At 50.7% G+C, this 20985-nt stretch overlaps 1 protein-coding gene across 4 annotated transcripts in view; it reads right to left on the bottom strand.

Moving 5' to 3' along the window:
- Positions 1 to 20726, bottom strand: part of ASAP1 (ArfGAP with SH3 domain, ankyrin repeat and PH domain 1) — a 269663-nt gene extending 248937 nt beyond the window's left edge. For 2 of the 4 annotated variants that reach the window (XM_053661175.1, XM_053661177.1), the window contains exon 1: positions 20352 to 20726. In XM_053661175.1, coding sequence (XP_053517150.1) covers positions 20352 to 20719 — 368 coding nt within the window. In that variant the 5' untranslated portion in view covers positions 20720 to 20726. The remainder of the gene's footprint in view (positions 1 to 20351) is intronic. The other 2 variants (XM_053661178.1, XM_053661179.1) reach the window with 1 other exon arrangement.
- Between the last annotated feature and the right edge of the window lie 259 nt (positions 20727 to 20985).

Raw genomic sequence — 20985 nt, 5'->3', positions numbered from 1 at the left:
CCAGATTCGCCCAGGGTTTGTGGGGCCACCAACTGTTGTAACAGCACGACCGAGGGCCTTTCAAACTATGGCGTGTTCACTCTCAGTGAGCACGCGGGGCACGGAGCCATCTGTGCCACTGTTCTCCTGGGCCCCTGTGTAGGGAGGGCAGCCTGGTGCCGGGGGAGTTTCCCGAGCAATGACAAGAGGAGAGACTTCGGGGGGCGGGGAGACGTACCTCCCCACACTGGCTCTCCCATGTAACTGCTGTGTGGTCTTGGGCAGTGAAGTTCACCTCTCTGAGCCCGTGTCTTCCTCTGGAAAAAGGCATGGGAGTGGCCTACAATGGTGCCCATATACACACTGTCTTGATGTTCACAAGTCCATTAAAGGCCAAGCACACGCTACTGAAGTCACACCTGAAACTTTCTGCCTGGGAGCTTGCTCTTGGTCACCGTGGGGCAGGCCAGAAGTACCCACAAACTACTATTCCCAAGTATGGCCCCCCAGCCAGGGATGTGAAAAATGTCAGCCCAGAGCAGGGTGTGGTGGCCATCCGCCACCACTGTGACGACCCATAACTAGAAAGGACATCACCGAGGCCTGACTCAGCAAGGCTAGCACCCTGGACGTGGTTTCTGTAGCTGGTCATTGTGCTGCTGGCCACCGGCCACTTCCCCAGAGGCAGCCAGGGAGGCTATAACCGAGGCCCGGAAGTCACCTTCCAGGAGCTGCACGTGGGCACCTTCCATTACAGTGACTCTTCGCCCAGCCCCAAGCGGTGAGAAGCACGGCTGTCCTTATGGGCCCAGTCTTAAAGGGGACCACAGCTCTGGCTGAGCAAACAGGAATTGAGAAAGACACTAGAGGCGGCATACATTGTACGTTTCCTGGTGTCAGACACTACACAGACAGTAACTTCTGAATCCTCCTCTCAACCCCAGGAGACAGGTGTTACTAGTGTCCCATTCTACAGAAATGGAAACTGAAGCTACACAGGATGAGCATCTTGCCAGAGTTTTCCCAGCCAGTGCGTGGAACCTAGACTTGTCTGATTCCAGGAGCCTCCTCTTTCCTCCGAATCCCATCGGCCTTTCAGAGCAGCGGCAGCCTCAGGAGACAGGTCTCTGATGTATGGATCTCTCCCCTGGCGCTAGGACTAAAAAAAGACCTGTGACAAGTTAGTGAGACCAGCCTCGCCACTCTAGCTCCCTCTCAACTCCCCGGAGTAGGTCCAATCAGCCTCACCGGCCCAGCAACCCAGCTGTGTCTGCAGACACATTGCTCCTTCCATTCGCTGACAGCCGTATTTCCACATTTTACCGCTGCTGAGGAAAAAAAACAACAACGCATCTTCTTAGCATCTCAGAATCAAACTGTATAACAGTTGATACTTGAACAACAATAAAATTTAAGGAAAAAAAACCACTGTACTTGAACAATAATAAAACTTAAAAAATAATGATAATAATATCTTTTCAAAACTTGAGAAAAAAAGAAGCAAAGGAAAGAAAGTGTATCTCAGAAATGTTCAAATCTCATCTGGTCAGAGCCCAGCGCAGTCCTTAGAGGCTGTCAATCTGAGAAGTGGGGAGCCTACACAATCTCCTTCGGACCACCCAAAGAATCCATCACAGCACACTGGCCCCCCCGAGCTCTCACCCCATAATCTCCATCTGTCTGTGGCTCAGAAATCCCAGCCTTGGAATCCAATATTTGCACTTCTGATAAGAAAAGGAAGGGAATTCCGCACTCATCATGTCTACAGGTAACAAGGTCTAATGAACGCCCATTATATTATACAACTACGAAATAAATATTTGACTCGACAATCTAGATTCATTCATTCATTCTTATGACGATTCAACAGATGCTATTAGGTGCCCATCCAAGTTGAGCATCTCCTTCCAGTGTAAGGCAGAAAGGTGAGTCAGTAGCTGCTGGAACCTGTGAAAATGAACTTTGGACAAAGCATAGACACAACGCAGAGGCTCGATCAGAGACTGGCTTCCTCCAGGGTTTGAGGGGTGAATGGGAAACACCAGACAGAAAAGACAGGAAGAGGGACTTCTGAGTTCACAGAGCAGCACGTTCAAAGTCACAACCTAACAAAGAGCTTTCACTGGGCAAATGTTGGCTGCTCCCCCCACCCCCTGCCATGCCCAGGGCAAAGTGCTGACACTTCTGTCACAGTGTCTGGCCCGCTGAATAGTGCTCCCGGGCACCCTGCACCCGCACGCTGAGCCAGGCCCTGTCTGTGTGTCCAGTTCTTGCTGTCCCCTCCAGGCCGGCCTCCTGCTCCTGGTCCTGGCCCTCCCACCCTGGAGGTGGTTTCATCCTGGGGACCGGGCCAAGCGGCTTCACATCTCAGTTTCTACTTCCTCATCCGCTCCAGCCGGACAGGGAACAGCAGTCATATGGGACTGTCGTACAGTTCCTGGCCCATCGTGGGTTCTGCCTTCAGTGGTTGGTCCACGAGGCGAGGCCCTTGTCTAGCTTATTCGCCAGAAAATTCTTAGTACTTAGAATATGTCTGCTTTAAAGGGCTAGTTACATATATATGTATTTTTAAATTAATTATGGTAAAAAAAACCCACATGGCATAGAAGTTACCATTCTAATCATTTTTAAGTGTACCGTTCAGTAGAAGACATTCAGATTATTGTACGATTGATCTCCAGAGCTTTTTCATTATATAAAGCTAAAACTCTATGTCCGTTTAACAACAATTCCGCCCCTAGCAACCCCCTCTCCCAGCCCCTAGCAACCACCTTTCTACTTTATTTATATGAATTTGACTACTCCAGGTATCTCATATACGATTTTGTGGAATCATCCAGTACTTCTGTTTTGTGACTGGCTTAGCACACACAGCATAATGTCTTGACGGTTCATCTAGTTGTCACATGGGTCAGAATTTCTCTGATCTTGACCCCCAAGGCCATGGCACTGGGGCAGATGTACAGAAGGCTCAGAGCAGCATTTGCTGAATGGTTACAAAGGGGCAGGTTCAATCAAGGGAAGCTTCCTGGAAGAAGATAGCTTTGAAGGAGGGAGGGGACAGTCTGGCAGGGGTACAGGAAGAGCAGATATCTGACTCATGAGTGTCACCTCATTCCCGAAGGTGGAGGCAGTTTGTGTCTAAGACTCAGCACCGTAATACACTCACCTGACACGATGATGCCACAGGCTTTACAGGTACAGAATTAATATCTGTTGAATGAATACATGATTGGAATGAAATAGAGAACAAAAAGGGGAAACATCAGACAGACTTCTACATGAGTGTTCAAATGAGAAACTGAGGCTCCTTTAAACTATGGGGAGATAAGTCATGTGACCTACACGCACTGGGCCCACCCCACCACCCCCAGCTGAACAGAAAGCCCCAGAAGAAACCACCTTCCGGCCCAACTCTAGGAAGCCTATGGCGGAGCACACCACTGTTAAGACAATCCCATGCCTCCAACTTCTTTCTGGAAACCCTTCTCCGCTTCTTAGGAATCTTCCTGCCTGTTAACTTACTGGGATCAGCCAATGTCTCTAAGACTTCTTTTGAAAGTAAAATTTCTCCAAAATCAAGACTTGTTCCTCCCAAGGAGGATCAAAATCTCTTCTATTTCGCAGTTATTGTCTCCAAGGTACAGCAAGTGTTACCTGCTCGGAAGACAAAAACCAACTAAGGAAAATTCCGTTGGCTCAGCCTCAGGTGCTGACAGTTCTGACAGTTGTGTTGCCTGGGAGACGGGGTGACAGAGCCAACTGCATCACAATCAGATACCTGCTGCTCTGGTCACGCAGGAGGCCGAGCTGACACGGGCCCCCTTCTGCCTTGTCACGGACATGTAAAATCTTACATGAGTCCCCTTCTGCCTTGTCACAAACATGTAAAATCTTACATGAGTCCCCTTCTGCCTTGTCACGGACATGTAAAATCTTACATGAGTCCAGTGGTTTACAATACTTAGCCAAAATGGAAAGAAAAGAAAGGGGAACGCCATAGCACAAACAAAGGCCACAGCTCCCGAATGAAACTGGGAGTGGGGGAAGGATGAGGGAAGGAAGGAAGGAAGGAAGGAAGGAAGGAAGGAAGGAAGGAAGGAAGGAAGGAAGGAAGGAAGGAAGGAAGGAAGGAAGGAAGGAAGGAAGGAAGGAGAGGAAGGGAAAAGGAAACATGGTGTAAGCTACAGATCATCTTTATTACTGGGAATATAGTAGCAATTAACTTCGACTTTAAATAAAAGCAAACGAAAGCAGGCCAAGCTTTTATGTGACTTTTTTCTATGACAACCTTATTGACATACAATTCACACACCATCCCATTCACCAATTTAAAGTATACAGTTCGATGGCTTTAATATAGTTCACAGAGTTGGGCAACAATCACCATGACTGATTTTAGAATATTTCCATCACCCTCAAAAGAAACCTCATACCCATCAGCAGCTACTCCTTAACCTCTATCCAGTCCTGGCAAAATAAATAAATAATGATAATGAAACAGCGAACTTTCTGTCTCTATAGATTTACCTGTTCTGTAGATTTCATATAAATGTCATCATACAATAGGTGGGTTTTTTTCAATTGTCTTTTATGGAACATCCACAAACAGGGTTCCTGGCTGCACTGAGTTCCTGGCTGAACCCAGGCCTCTGGCTCTACGAGTCAGGCCTCACTCTCTGAAATGGTCACTATGGCCCTGAGCCAGAGGGGAGATCACAGGGGCTGGAGACCTGACCAGGCTGGGAGGATGTGCTGCCTGCAGGACTCCACCCGGCGTCAGCCCTGCAGCAACCAGGGCTTGGTGTGCGGTGGGAAAGCGTGGGCTCTTGTCAAACAGATGTCCCAAGGAAGCCCCAGAAAAGGCCACTGTGAGTTTGCCCCACCATCCTTCCTCTTTCTTGCCAGCACTTGGGATTCCCCTTCTCCCAGGAAGTGCAAGTTCCTGCGGTTCCCGGGTGTGGGCCCAACTGACTCAAAACCTTCCCAGGAATTTGCCAGTAAATTAGTTCAGAGGGGCCTGTGGGCCCAGTGGGGTCGATGAGACTTGAAGCTGGAGGTTTCCGGCAAAGCCCCCTTTCTCCACCCTCCCCAAGCGGTTCTGGAAATGGTCTTTTCTCTAGTCCTCACTGAATGTCGCAATGAATGTGTGAAACTCAAGGACATGGCGGCTGGCCAGTGTCACTACCAGTAAAGGGAAGGCAACAGACAAAGGACAGACACACGGACTACACGAAACAGATCCCACTGTGCTGCACACCCCTCACACTTCCTTTGCCCCCATCCTCCCCGTCTCTGTGACTCAAAGGGACTCTTAGAGGCTAATGGTGCAAGGGGCAACGAGGAGAGGATCGAGAGGGGAGAATGAGGTGTGCCTCCCCCCGCCACCCCTCTCACCACACTCCCTCTCTTCGGGTCACGCTGACCTGGCTACCACTGTCAACCCAACTCTCAGCTCTGGCTGGGCCCTCTTGCACCGCCCTTGCTGTCTCCAGATTCCAGTAACTCTTCCCTCCCCACCCAGGTCATCTGCCCTGGCCACTGCACCATCCCTGGAGATTTGCCACACCTGCCCACACCTTTGCAAAGATGAGAAGGCCCACAAGCCCAGGAAAAGATGCTCAAGGGCATTAGTCATGAGGAAAATGCAACTCAAAACCACAATGGCATACCACTTCATACGCAATAGGTCAGCTATAATAATAACTTAAAAAACCCACATAAATAACAAGTGTTGGTGAGGATGTGGAGAAATCAGAACACTCATACATCGCCGGGGGCAATGGAAAACAGTGCAGCCACTTTGGAAAGTCTGGCAGGTCCTCAAAAAGTTAAGTTAAACATAGAGCTACCAGCTGATGCGTTGGTTCTGTCCATAGGCATATACCCCAAAGGCTTGGAAAGGGGTTCTCAAACAAATCCTCGTATACGGCTGTTCGCAGCGGTGCTGTGTGTTTGTAAGAGCTAGGAGGTTAGGAGGTGGAGACAGCCCACGTGTCTATCAACAGATGGATGGATAAACGAAATACAACGGAATAGGATTTAGCCATAGAAAAGAATGAAGCACCGATACCTGCTTCAACCTGGATGAACCTGAGAAAATGATGCTAAGTGAAATGAAAGGAGCCAGACACTAAAGGTCACACGTTATATGATTCTGCTTACATGAAACATCCAAAGTAGCCAAATCCACAGAGACAGAAAGCACACTAGTGGTTGCCAGAGCTCATGGTATCACTATCAAGAATGTCCTAACTAAATATTCAATAGAAAGCGGCATAAATATGGACGACGGCCATTGTTCTCACAAACTGTAATTCACAGAGGTAATCTCGAGCACCCGATTTTCAGGCATTCCCTGGGTCCTGTCCCTGCCCCGTGTTTCTCACCATGCAGCGCCTCTCCCTGCCTTTCCACTTTTCTTGGGCTTCTCTGCAGCTCCTCCTAAATTCTCTCTGCCCAGACTCATCCATTGTCCTTAGAAATCCAGACATTTCCCCTGTCACCTTTGCCCTTCCTCCTTCTCTGTGCCCCCAACACCGTCTCCCACAGATCAAGCTCCTGACGAGGATTCATTCGCAGGAGCGTTGGGGTGATGAACGATGGTCATGGCAGGTCCTGATTCACTGTCCGACAAGAGGCTTGGAGTGGGGAAAACAGCTTGGAGGCAGTGAGCCTGGGCTCAAATCTAGAAGTCGCTTGCGAATTCTGGGATCTCAAATGGGTCAGCAGGCAGGCAGAAGCCTCCATTTCCTCAGAGTGGCTTCTTTCTATTGCTCTCAACAGGGAATAATAAAGATGAAGCTGGAGATGACCTCCATGTCCACTGCTTCAGCTCCCTTGTCGTAGAGATGGGGAAAGTGAGTACTCAGAGGTGGAGCCAGTGGCTTCAGGTCACAGTTGTAGGCAAAATCGAATCTAGAACCGAAGTCTGCGTAAAAGTGCAGTATTAGGTCTGTTTGCAACGATCACTATAGTGCATACTCATGCCGCTTTCCATTTCGTTTATGACATCCTGATACTCAAAGAGACATTGCACAAAGTCTAACTCAATGATACTAAATAAATATAGGTGGACCCAAAACACCACAATTGTCATAGAATCATTGAATTCTGTTTACTTAGATATCATTAGCCAACCCTTTCATTCTACAGGTGAGAAAACTGAGACCCTGAGAGGGGACAGCAGTGCTCCTCCTCGGGCCCCCGGCACACACCGCTGTCCTGTGCTGTGCAACTTCCCCCTCCACTCCAAAGTGCCCCTCATCCCCTGTCCGCTCTAGGGCCCTCCTCCCCACAGTCGTGCAGCAGGCTGAACGTCACCCTGCTTCCGGAGGACTGCTCCCTCGGGTCCCTCTCCATCACGCCGGGAGCACTGACTTCCAGTTTAATACCAAGGAAGTTCTCTGCAAGGGCTGCCTGGGGGCTCGGCCAGAATACACAGTGGGAAGGCAAGTCCACACCCGGGTCAGCTGAGTTAATGCCACAAGCTCGCCATAGCCAGCATGTAAGAGCATCTTTTTGTTCAGTGTTTAGGCCAGATGGTGAGGAGGGTGAGGAGGATGTCGATGATGATGATCCTTCTCTATCATGGTCGTCGTCATCATCATCATCATCATCATCATCATCATCTTAGTTTACCAGGGCTGCCATAAGAACCAACAACCAACCGGCTTAAAGCAAAAGAAATGTATTCTCCCACAGTTGCGGAGGCTGGAATCTGAAATCAAGGTGTCAGCAGGGCTGTGCTCTCTCTGATGTCCCTGGGGAGACCGCACCCCTCCCCGGACCGTGCCTCTCCCCAGATGGTGGTGGGTGCCAGCGATCCTCGGCGATCTCCCTTGGCTGGGAGATGCATCACTCCAATCACATGGCTGCTTCCGCCTTCTGTCTTCACATCATCTTTTCTCTGTGCATATCTGTCTCCATGTCCAAATGTTTCTCTTATAAGGGCACCGGTCATGTGCATTAGGGCCACCCCCCTAATAACATCACTTTAACGTCACCGCCTCTACAGGGGCCTTGTTTTTATATAAGGTCGCATCCTGAAGCACTGGGTGGGGGGAGGGCTCCAAAACAGCCTTATGGAGGACACAGTTCACACTCGAACGATCCTCACCATAACGACAGCTCCCACTGCCACCTGTGGCCACCGTGTGCCAGGCACCACCCTCGCTGCTGTCCAGGCAGCGCCGCCCAGAGTGCTCACCGCAACCCCAGGGGACGGCAGTCTCAGCCTCTCTGTCTGACGAGCAGCAAAACTGAGACGCCAAGAGGCTTGGAACTGGCCCAAGGTCGGCAAATAGCCACGAAAAGGCCAGCTTAGGACTCCACCTAAATCCAGGATCCAAAATCTTACCCAGCCGTCTACATCCCAGAAGGTGTTTTCTGACGATGTGACTACCCTCTGCACATTTTCTATTTCAGCTCCAACACAGTCCCCATCGCATATGTTACTTCCTTCAAATCAGAAGTCTAAAATATCAGCACTGAACTCAGCTCACCCCAACCAGCTCCCAACTTGTTCCAGGATGGGAACCCCCCACACACGCACATATGTTACGTCCATGAAGATTCATTCGGAAAAACGCATGCAGCCTTCACAGACCGATTCACGTGGCCCTGCTTATGTAAACGCTGGAATCTGTGGCGGTCGATCACAGCTGCGTGCAGGCCGCCCCCCTTTCGGGATGGTACTTCCGGGAGCCCTGGCTCCGGACTGACTGCCCAGGAAGTCAGAGAGTGGCCCCTGCAAAGAGCGTGGGCACGGAGTCAGGAAGCGGCTGGAGTCTTGACTTCCGTTTCCTCCTCCACATTAATCCCCGGGAGTGTCAGGGCCCCACTCCTTCTGGTCCTGGTAGGACAACTTGAAAGAATTTCTTAAATTCATCAAAAAATAAATACATACATACATACATAAAACATTGTCAAACTCTGGGCTAAGAGAATGAAGGAATGATTCATTCATCAAACCCAAAGTGCACATCTGGTCTCCTGCGGGGCGGGCTCTAAGGATTCGCCGAGATGAAAAAGGCTGCGGAGGAGAAAGAAAACCTGTGTGTGTGTGTCAGGCAGGCACTTCAATGCATCTTTTCACTCACGCATCACTCATTCCAATTCCCGGTTAAGTGACTTGTCCAAGGGCACCCGGCGAGTAAACAGAGCCCAGCTGGCCCTAGGTCTGAGCAGCTGAAGAGCCAGGCTGTTTCCTTCCTCCTCTGACCACCCAGGCACTGGAGGGGGGACTGAGTTTGCGGAGCAGGAGGGTGCCCCTCATCTGAAGCGTTGAGGACATTGCCCTGGCAGCAGCTTGGAGAACGGACTCAGGGGAGGGCAGAGTCAGAAAAAGGCTGGATGACTGAGGGGAGGTCACAGGAAAGCCTGGCCTGAGGCAGGGCCACATAGAATGGACTGGATCAGAGATGCTGAAAAAGGCTTATTCAGAATTGGTTTGGTTCAGAAGAGGAACAAAAAGAAAAGCAAAGAGCAACAGGCATTAAGAAAGCCCCCCTCTTCTCAAGGCTCAGACCTAGGAAGTGAGGACACCAGGAAAACCTGGTCACAGCTGCACTTCTGTTCCACTTAAATGGGAACGGAAGAGTTGAAGTTTTGGGAGGAGAAGAGAGGAGAGGGACAGACTTGCTCCCTTGTCACCCAGTCTCACCTTGAAATCTAGAACCCAGCACTCGAGGGGATGCGGAGACATGAAGGACAGGGCCCTGAGGAGGTGGCAGTTTTGTGAGACAGACATGACCCAGCCTCACGAACCAGCCAGAAAGCTCAGTGTCATCAACGCTCCCTCTCCCCATGGCCGGCCCCACATCCCACCAGTCCGCAGGCAAGGGACCAGTCCCCAGGCAAGGCTGTCCTACTGCCTAGATACCTGCCCCTCCCATCTCCTGCGCTGCTGGCTCCCAGACCTCTACAAGTCCATCCTACACAGCCCCCACTTCCTTTCCTTGCTCTCACCTCCTATTCCATTCCACCCAATGTTGCCAGAACCATCTTTCTAAAGGGCAAGTGTTATATCATTACCCTGCTTTAAGACTTCAGGGGCTCCTCGGTGGCCACACATTAAAGCCAGGATGTGGCTCCCACCTTCTTCTCTGCCCCAAAAGCACCCCAGCTCAAACCGTGGGGTCCAACCACATTGATGACTAGGCTCCCAGGACAAAGCGCACTACTTCTACCATCCTCATCTTCACATGGACGGTTCTCCACACCTAGAACTCCTCCTCCCTTCCCTTTGCTCTTCTTCTGGCTAATTCCTAGTCATTATTTAGGATTCAGCTCACAGACTATGCCCTGGAGCAAGTTTCTGACCCGCCCTGCAAGGTGGGATCCGGCACCCCTTCCTGAGCACCCTGTGATACCTTCTGTTCCAGTACCACCTCACAAAACACACTGGCTCACGGTGTGCTCACGGTGTGCTCTGCACACCTGCCCCTACTCAGAAAGGAGGGTGTCTGTGTGTAACACAAGAGCGGGCACATAGTAGGCACTTAATAAAGAATGGTAGGGGAGGGAGGCGGAAAGAGGGAGGGAGGGAAGGAGGGAAGGGCAGCAAACATCATGGATGCTCATAAATAAATAAATAAATAAATAAATAAATAAATAAATAAATAAATGCAACAGCAAGGACCAGGAAAGGTTTCACGGAGAAAAGCCATACTTTAAGTTGGATTTTTTCTGTAGGTGGGGAAGGTAAAGAGAGGGCCATTCAAGTGGAAAAAAATAGCAAGACTGCAAAAGTATAAAAGTGTACGATTTGGTGGTTAATTTGAAACACGGTGGTGTGAAGCAGGGGAAGTGCAGGGAACCTAGAATTATCTGAATATTGCGGGAAGTGGCCATCCCATTGTATATTTGTTACGATGTTCTTGGGCTACAAGTAACAGAAAACTGAACTCAAAGCAGTCTAAAGGTAGAGCGTTCAGTGTCTCATTCCTTCCATCTTTCTGCTCTGACACACTCAACACATTCTCCCAAGTAAGCCCCCTCATGGTCCCAAGATGGCTGCAACAGTACCTGGCATCACATGCCAACCCTACTATGTCTCTAACAGAAAGGACACCTGTGCCTAAAGTAGTCACCGTCAAGGGGGACAGGACAACAGTGATACACCCGTGGGACTGGGACTGAACCTCTGAAGACCAGTGTTCTGTCAGCAAGGAAGAAGGGGGGAGGGGGGCTTGATCAGCAACCAACAGCGTCTGCCCACACCTTCTCACCCACTCACTTCCAAAGTGCACTGCTCAACAGAGGGTAGCAGGCAAAGAGCCCACATCCCCACCCTTCTGGCAGTCTATTTCGGGTCTGAGGAAGAAACTGTCCTAGGAGAGGAAATCGCTAATGGTCATTACGGAAAGACCTGTAAACAATACCACACGCAGTTCGCTCTCGTACATTGGGAGTTCTGGAACAGTGGGGGTGGGGGTAGGAAACAGCCAGGAGGACTGCATTCCAGAGAGAAACCCCAAAAGCCACTTCATTTTAACTTGGAGTTCTGCCTTTCCTATTGGACGAATATTTTCCTTAGACCTCCAAGATAATAATCTGCACATTCCAACCACAAAGACTTTGATGCAAATACTCTGAGCCTTGATAACCCTTCCCCACTCTGTCCACTTACTGGGACCCTGCTTCCCCAGCTCTGGGAAGAGTAAGCTCCGACGGCACCTCTTTCCCCCAAAATTTCTCTGACCACCCCCCTGGGTCCACTCTCTCCCTTCCTTGTACACTCATGGCTATTCTGTAACTTTCCTATGATGTGGACATCGGTGCAAAATAATGAACAGTTACACATCTTTCTCTTCTAATCAACTGTAAGAAATCTTAGCGGGTGGACCACGATTTTTCATCTTTGTGTCCTACGTGCCTGACACAGGAGACGGTCTGCAGGAAGAGTTTGTGGAAGGGAAACTCTTGAAGGTGAATTAGTTCTCTCATGCTTCCTCTCCCCACTGATCATGCAAATGAGAACTCTTATCCGTCTGGAACCCACTCACTTTTGTTCGGTACCAAATATGGGCCCGGCACTCAACCACTTACTGAATATATTGCTTTACTTAACGCCTTTTTGGAAAACCTGCGCACTTGCACAAAATTCACAGAAGAGGAAACTAAAGCTTAGGAGGCTCAGGGGAAGGCAAAGGACAGACTCTTCCCGTGACCACGTGAGGAATGAGGGCATGGAATTCAATCAAGTTCAAGTCTCTGGAGGCAATGATGCATCATGGTCAAGGATGTGGGCACTGAACACAGATCACTTTCCTTAAACTCTTGCTCCCTATGAGTTAGTTATATGACCTTGGGGAAGTTACTTAGGTTCTGTGTATCTCAATTTCTCAGGTATAAAATAAGGATGGAGATAACGCCTATTTTATAGGTTTATTACAAGGATTGAATGAGTTCAAATACAAAAACTGCTTAGAATAGTGTTTGACGTATATTAATTCACAATAAATATTAGCTATCTTTATTGATTCCAAAGTCGACGGTTATCCCATTGCATCATGACAAAGGCTTCCGCCTTCCACCCACCAAATCGGCTCAGGAAAGAAAGAGTGGCCTGGCCGGAGGACAGACCACAGAGGGATCACGAGTTCCACTGTCCAGAGGAGTGGCTGCAGAGGACAGAGGCCAAAGGTCAGCAAGGCAGCACCACGTCCGAGTGCCACCCCACAGTGGCCACCCGCTGTAGCTCAGCACTCATTTATGGGGTACCGGGAGGGGTGCCTCTAAAATAAAGAGCATCACATGAGGCAGGAGCAAGCACAGCTCCCCAATGCCCAGCTCTTGACCACACACCGAAGACAGCCCTTTAGTTAGAACGAGCTTTGAGGACCGGCAACGCTGCAGCCCTTCCCGGAAACCCAGCACCCACGTGGACGTGAGGAGAAGGGACTCTCCAGAGCAAAGGCCGGTCCACCTCGGCCTCGAAGACAAGGAAGAGCCCCAGCCCCCCCACGTGCACGATCTCACTGTGACCAGGGGAAGGGGAGTCGCGTGGGAGCGCTCACCGCTTCATGCAAGTGAGGAAGTGAGGCTCCCAGAGGGTGGGTGGCTGCCAGTAAAGGTCACATAACTAGTCAATACCAAGTCCTGGACTAGACCTCAGGGCTTAAGTCTCAACTCAGTGCTAATTTTCATGATCTTATTCCATCTTCTGCCTCAGTGTTTATCTTCTTCAACCGCAAAAATGTCCTCTCCTTCTTCCTTCTGTCCTTTCTCCCTGAACTTCGGTCCTCTCCGTGCTGGGGGTTACAAACACGAACAAATCACTTAAGGCCGGGCGGGCTCCGACCTGCTGCGGACACCCCCTCGCCTCCCACCCCCGCCCTGTTCTGCAGGTGCGCACACAGGAGGTGCTTGGTAAGCGCTTGCTGATGGGAATCAAATCTTTTTATTGCTGCCATTCTGATAAGGATTCTGATTTTCTTCCCTCAAAATGGCAATTTTGTCATTTTTGTAAGTGGCCTTTCTTTTCCTAGACTGGAAAGGCAGACTGCATGTATTATGCTGGCTGGTTTCCAGTTGGTGTCTACCAGAAGGACGGGAGCACTATGAGACCTCTCTACAAAGCCAGGACCCCAAAGGGACTCCAGCCTCCTCAGAAAAAGGGCCTGAACTACGCCTGTATCTCTCCCATCTGGGCAGAGAAATGGCAAGAAAGCTTTGCCTGCTCAGGGTCTGCGTGGGGGAAGAAAAAGCTCCTGTGCAAACTTTAAAGCCCAACATACGGGTGTGCAGCCCAAACATACCCTTGCCAGTGTGGAGTTAAAAGTCTGGGGCCCAGAAATTACCGCAAAACCTGTCCAGGACAGGTGACAGTCTCGGGGGCTCAATGCCATGCCCCAAGACCAGAAGATGCAGACAATGAGACAACAGACAAAACAGAGGCATCTGAAAGACGAAGTCAGCTTGTTAAAATTAAAGATATGAAATAAGAATGAGAAACTCTAGTGAAAGAATTTGACCCAAGGATTAAAGGTCAGGATGATCTGAAAGAGAACCAAAGAGAATTTCTAGAAGTATGAGAAACAGAGAATCATAAAAAACTCAATGATGAGAAAATTCAACAAACTCGGCAACGCAGCTGCGCAAAGAAGCCAATGCATGTGGTCAGTGCCCGTCCTTCACTTGTGCCATGTGATGGGAACAAGGGGACAGGAGGAGTGACACAGGGCCCCTCCCCCTTCAAGCTCCCTTTAAAAGATGCTCAGTCTGCAGGCAAGGTGCGTCTCTGAGCAGACACATTTCCAGACAAGAACGGATTCCTTGCGTGAGATCCCTACATTATCTCAGTCAGTACAGAAAGTGCAGGAGCAGAAGGAAGGGCGGGGTCGGGGAGGGACCACAGCATCTTTGGGTTTCTTGTCCACTGACCATTCCACTCAACCAATCTGTCACAATTACAAACGAATAGTTGAGCGTTTTTGTGAGTCTGCAAAAATCTTTTTATTTGGAAATAATTTCGAGAATAAGAACCGTGCAAAGAACCCCAATATGCCAAGTTCACCTATTATTATTAAGATTTTACTCCATTTGCCTTATTTTTTTATTCTCACTCACATATAATTCTTATAGTGGGTATCATTTTTTCCAAGCCACTGGAGGGCAAGTTGCATCTGTCATGGCCTTCTACTAGATCACATCTGCATTTCTATGCCACAGGATAATTATTTAGATACAAAACCACAATGAAACAGGCACCCAGTACGGCTACGTGCAGACAGGGTGTTATAAAGGCAGCATCCTTGATGGGAGACTCATAACTGGCCCTGATGAGGGAATTAATGCAATCTGTTCTGTGGAAGCCATGACTCTCTCCTTCCTGTTCTGCCCACGGGTGCCCTGCACCCCCTTGGTCTCCAGAACTCCCAGTCACATCTGGGAGAAGTGCAGATGGGCGTTCTTCTTTATCCCGTGTTTAACTGGACTCCAACCGAGATGCCTCCATTGGAAAAGCACCACTTGCTAACTTCTGTGTTTTTCAAACTGTGCACTTTCTCATTTCCTGCCTTACAGCAGGAGAGGAAGAGGAAACGCCAAAAATATTACAAGACAAGCTAGTTTGTGACATTTCCAAGGGATGGGGACGGAAGGGGCTGGCAGGGGGACCTCGGCATCAAGGGACCTCAGTCTCTTTGCAACCCAGCTCGCTGACGGCCAGCAGGGAGTCATGTGGCTCTCCAAAGTACTATAGGTCTCAGGGAGCCGTCTACCTCGGGGGAGTATCTGAGACAGAAGCCCCTCTTCTCCAAATAACGGAGAGGATGTTAACAATCTGGTCTTAATTACGCCCTCGCGGTTCCATGACTACACACACAGCACAGTGTTTCCCTGACTCGCACAAGATAGGGTCACTTGCCACACACCACAAGGCCAGGCCCTCGAGTTACTTCCCCTCCCAGGGCTGGGATGGATGGGTCCTAACTGAACCACACACTCTTTCCTGATCTCTCTTGCTTTGGGAACAGAGCTGGCTGAGGTTGAGGACACTAGCTGAGGCTCTGGAACTAAGGTTTTGGCTGTACGAAAGGCACAGGTGTTGACATTCATGATGTGCAGGAAATGAACCGCACAGATTTTTAAAGAGATTACCAACCCATCACGCTTCCCACTCTGTCCTGGGAGTGGGTACTGGGTAGGTGGGCTGGGGGAGGGCTTTCATGGGTTGGGGAACTTCATTTTCTCATGAGTCGGGGTGAGGAGAGTTAGTGTCCCTGAGCAGAAAGTAAACAATCAGGTCTACGGCCTGAAGCATGCAGTGAAATGAATCCTCCACACCAATTCCTCTCGTGGAGCCCAGCATGGAGAGAGGTAGAATACAGGAGTGAATACACCTCAATGAAGGAGTGAATTTGGGGAGACCGTTAGGATACAGGTGGAGGCTGACCCCTACGCATGTGTCACTCCTGTTGCTAAGACTGCCCTGGCCTCCCCTCCCAGAGCTCCCATAACGCCTTCCCTTAGCAGCTCCCAAAGACATCCCCGTCCTAAATCCCAGGAAATATGCGTGTGTGAGGCTCCATGGCCGTGGAGGATGAAGGCAGAAGGTGGAAGTAAGGTTGCTGATCAGGTGACCGTAAAAGAGGGAGCTCATTCTAGATTATACAGGTAGTCTGATGTCATGAAAAGTGGAACAGAGAGATGGCAGCATGAGGACTGAGATCAAGGTCAGTGGCTTTGGAAAAGGCAGGGGGAGACTGTGAGCCAAGGAACGCAGGAGGCCTCTAGCAGCTACACGAGGGCAAGGGAACGGCATCTCCCCTGGAGCCTCTAGAAGGAACAGAGTCCTGCGAACACCTTGATTTTAGCCCAAGGAGACCCATTTCAGACCTCTGACCTCCAGCACTGGGAGAGAATCAGTTCGTGTTGTTTAAGCTCCTGCATTTATGACAATTTATTACAGCAGCAAGAAGAGACTGATACACCATGTATCATTATACTTATGCTAATGTAATTCTTTTTATATGCCTAACTCTCCCTTCCGTAATGATGATGATAATAATAACTGCAGCTCACATTTGTGGAGCACTTAACATGCAGCAGAGCTTTTCTAAGTGTTTTACCAAGTTTTTCATTAGAGGCAGGACAGTATGAAAAGGTACTTCAATAGACCACTAAGACGAAGGCACACACAAGGAACTGAGAGTTCGGGAGGGAGTAGAGACATCTTCAAGAGGATACAGACGCAGGTATAGCCCTGGCCAGGTGGCTCAGTTGGTTGGAGCATTGTCCTGTACACGGATAGGTTGTGGGTTTGCTCCCCAGTCAGGGCACATACCTAGGTTGCAGGTTCAATCCTCAGTCATGGTGCGTACTAGAGGTAAATGATGGATATTTCTTTCTCACATTGCTGTTTCTCTCTCCCCTTCTCTCAAATCATTAAACATGCCCTAGGGTGAAGATTAAAAAAAAAACAAAAACAAGACAGGTATATTTTAACAGATGAGTAGGAGTTAGCCTGGAAGAGGTGAAAAAAAGCCCAGGCAGGGGAAGGACATGAGAGAAATGTGATGCAGATGTGTGCTGGCAAGCACTTTGGAGGCTCAGCTCCAGGCTGATGACTCCTGCCTTAGTGTCTCCAGCCTGTAAGTCTCTTCCGAGGTCCAGAATCGCATGCCCTCATGTCTGCCTGCAGTCCGCACCTGGATGGCTCGTAGACACTTCAGCTCAGCATGGCCAGTATGGAAACTCACTCCCTGCAGGAACATGTTCCTCTACTAGTTTACCAGGTCTCCGAAAGGGACACCCAGCTCGGTGTGACAGCAGCAGGCAAGCCAGAACCCAGCAGTCATCCTGGGGCCCTTCCCCCTGCTCCACACCCCATTTGATCCATCACCAAATCTCATCAATCCTGTCTCCAAGGTTTAAGAGGTGACTCTCACTTCTCTCCACGTCCACCGCTACCACCCGGGTCCTAGCTCTCATCATGGCTCTGGTTTAGTGCAATGGTGTCCTAACTGGTGTCCCTGCTTCAACCTTTTGTCCCCTGTGATCAGCAGTTCAGAAAGCAGTAATCTCTTAATGTCTATCAAACTCCATTGCTGAGCCCACCCACACTCACCAATGCTTCCCTTTGTAGTGGTCAGAGAAACCTGCCCAGCATGGCCCTGAACCTGCTGTGTAATCCGGGCCCCATCTCCCTCTAAAACTTCACCTAATGCCACTCTCTCCATCTCTCCCTTACAGCCTGGCCCTCCCGACTTCCCTCGCCCCCAAGAACATATCAAACTCTTTTGTGCACAGAGGACTTTACACATTCTGATCCCCTGCCTGGAATGCACTCCCCTGCAACCTGTCTGCCCGGCCAGTTCCTTCTAAACTTTCCAGTCTCAGAAGCCTTTCTCTAGCAACATTGGGACTGCCCCCACCCCAGTTCACTGAGGGCATCATTTCCATCCCTTATTTGTTTCCTCGATAATAAGAATCACAACCTTTCATCTGTGAGAAGTTACCCGCTTCTTTATTTTCGCCTAGCTCCTCCCCTGGAATGCAGGCTCCACGAGGGCAGGGCCAGGTCTATCTGGTTCACTGGGACTTCCCACAGTGCTTAGCATGGAGCAGATGCTCAACAGAGGCTTGCGGAATTGCCTAATTATAAGAGAATGTGTGAGGCTAACGCTGAGAGATGAGGCTGGAAATAAAGACTTGAATATAGGGTCCTAGTCATCTTGCAGACCTGGGCCTCCCACAGGGGGGCCACTCAGCAAATGCATACTGGCTGAAGGAAAGCATGGCCAGTCCACAGGAATCTGAAGTGTCCTTTCTGGGTGAGGCCCCCAAAGGAGTTCCTTCTCCTCCTTGGGACTTCTGAGGAAGCACCATGTCTAGCGCCAACAGCGCGGGCTCAATAAATACTAGTTGTCCTTGTCACTGTTGCTCATGTGGGAATCATTCGTGCATCCCACAGAAACGGCTTCTTCTCGAGCCCATGCCAGATACAGTGGGTGGGAGGGAGGTGGGAGGAAGCAACACAGGAGGGGAAGATGAGAACGGGATGCAGGATCTAGTCAAAGCCACTTCTTTCCTCCAGACGTGGGCCACCTGGGTGCAGCGTGGAGAGGCCAGTTGGGCAGGGGGACCTCTGGAGGGATCGGGAAGGGCCCCATCCCAATGCACACAATTACTGAGGGGCCTGCAAGGAGCCAACTGGTTTTACAGATCTGGCTCACTGTGGCTGGTGAGGACTGGGGAGGTGGAGAGAATTTCAATTTCCTTCACCAAATGGCAAGCTTGCGAAAAAGTCCTTTCTCTCTAACATTATCGCATACTAAAAATGAAAAACCAGCCATTCGGAGGAAAATAGATGGGCTGCTTAGCTCACAAGATACAAGAGGGCTGAAAATCAAGTCTGGAGAACATCATAAGGTACTTTATGTGCTAAGACACTGGCCTTTTTCGGACCTGGAAGTTTCTATTTTTTACAAAAGAATAGGAGCAAGAAAAATAATTCTCCATATAATAAGCCACTCATTTTATATTTAAAATCCATTTGGTGGCTGAATCTCCAAATCCATTTAATGGGTTATGAATTACTTTGGTAACTCTTTATCTCAAAACATGCAGTTTGAAATAATGGCCTATTTCAAAAAACAGGCAGTCACAGATAAGACGGGACCAGAGACGGCACTAAACAAGAACGGTCACGATGCAAAGAAGACATGTTTCCAAATGTTTTATGACAGATCACAAACTGGCACAGGGAAAGGAGCAGTGGCCCGGAGCCTGATAACAGCCCTGTGACCTTGGGTAAGTCACTGCACCTCTCCTAGCCTCACTGTATTGTATAACAAGAAGGGGCTGAAACAGATGTTCTCCAAGATCCTTTTTTCTCACTGAGCTGTTGAAGTTTCCTGAAGACCTACATCTTTTTCCTTTACTCTCACCCTCACCTTGCAAAATGGGAAGACCCTGGGGTAACGGTGGCAATAGACATAAAACTGGACTCGACATTGAATTACGCTTTACAATCCCAAACATTCATCACTCAGCAGCCCGGCCCTGCCGTCAGCCCAGAATCAATGGTGCCCAGATGAACTGACCAAGTCTATGGGAAAAGCAGCAGAAAGTTCTTGTTCTTTCTGATTAGGGCAAGTAAAGCTGAGGTCAGGTTAACGACAATCTGCACTTGGCCCTCCATCCCCCCTGCCCAGTGGAAAAATAAATTATTAAAGGGAACCGCTGTAGGAATGCCCGAGAACTCTCGGGATGTCTGAAACCGCTGAATGCCAGACGCCAGTGAGTTTCTTTTTTTTCTTTCAAACTTCAAGTCGCTCTCAGGAAATGCAGCAGGTCCCCAAATGGTATAAGTGTTAAATCACAACCCGCTTCCCAGTCTTCCTGATAGCGAACAACAACCCCCAAGTGGGAATCTTTTTTCCCCTTTGATTCATTTGCTTTGAGCAAGCATCCTGGGGCCTGCCGGGCAGCGCTGCATCTAGGCAGGGCCGGGGATCCGGGGCCCGAGAGGCCAGGCCAACCCTTCCAGGAACGCGGGGAACTTTCTTCCGCCGCGCCAGGGAGACAATGCCAGCGCCCGCGCTCTGCATCAAGAAGGCGCCCCATCAACGGGGCCCCGCCACCAGGCGCGCTGTCCCGGGCCCTCTCTGGAGGATGCGCCGCCACAGGGCCCCACATGCCCCCACCTGGGCGCCACCTCCGGGGATCAGACCCCCTAGGCCTTGCAGAGCTCGGGGCGGGCCGGAACCCTCCCCGCGGAAAGGGACGCCCCACTGGGAATACAGCCTGGAGCACGCCCAGCGAGTGCACCGTCCCAGCGCCTCTCCACGCAGGGTCCGGGCCAGGGGTTCCGACAACCCTGGGTGACCCAGCCATGCAGGACCGGGCGACCTGCAACTCACCGGGACCAGGCGAGCCGCTGGGCATTATTCCATCGCGGGCTCGGCGACGGCTCCGCAGACGCCCGCGCCCCGGCCCCCTCGGCCGAGTGATCGGGGCTCTCGGAGCTGAACGCAGGGTGCGGCGGAGAGCTGCGGACGCGGTGGGGGGCGCGGGCCGGGCTGCCCAAACGCGGAGTGCCCGCCCGCAACGGCGGCGGCCAGGCGAGGCTCGGGCGGCGAGCGCGGCGCAGGAAGGGGCGGGCGACCATGTGCCGGGGGGAGGAGGCCCTAGCGACGCGCGCTGCTTGGACGATCCCGCTCTGCGGCGAGGGCGCGGGTTTCAGGAAATCCAAACACTTCGACAGGAAATCAGGATCCTGACTAAGCATTCCCGTCCGGCCGCCACTCTGCGCCGGGGGGCTCCCGCCTCGCTTAACCCTTGGCCCACCGGCACGCAGGCCGGGGGGGACGGGCGGGGTCTCCGACACCGGAGGTGGGCGCCACGGATTCCCGGTGAGCGAACCCGCCTGGGGTCAGGAGTCCTGCCGCTCCGCCCCACTCCTCCTCCAGCCTGCCTCCTCCTTGCGCGGGGGTGGAAGCGATGGGATTTGCAGGAAACCTTGGCCTTGGAAGATGCCTTTCTAAGGCCCCCAAC

This window comes from Artibeus jamaicensis, unplaced genomic scaffold (assembly GCF_021234435.1).
Source record: "Artibeus jamaicensis isolate MK-2021 breed Jamaican fruit bat unplaced genomic scaffold, CSHL_Jam_final scaffold_916, whole genome shotgun sequence".
NCBI classification, from domain to species: Eukaryota; Metazoa; Chordata; class Mammalia; order Chiroptera; family Phyllostomidae; genus Artibeus; species Artibeus jamaicensis.
Note: the sequence above shows the minus strand (reverse complement) of the source record. Positions and strands in the feature narration are given on the sequence as shown.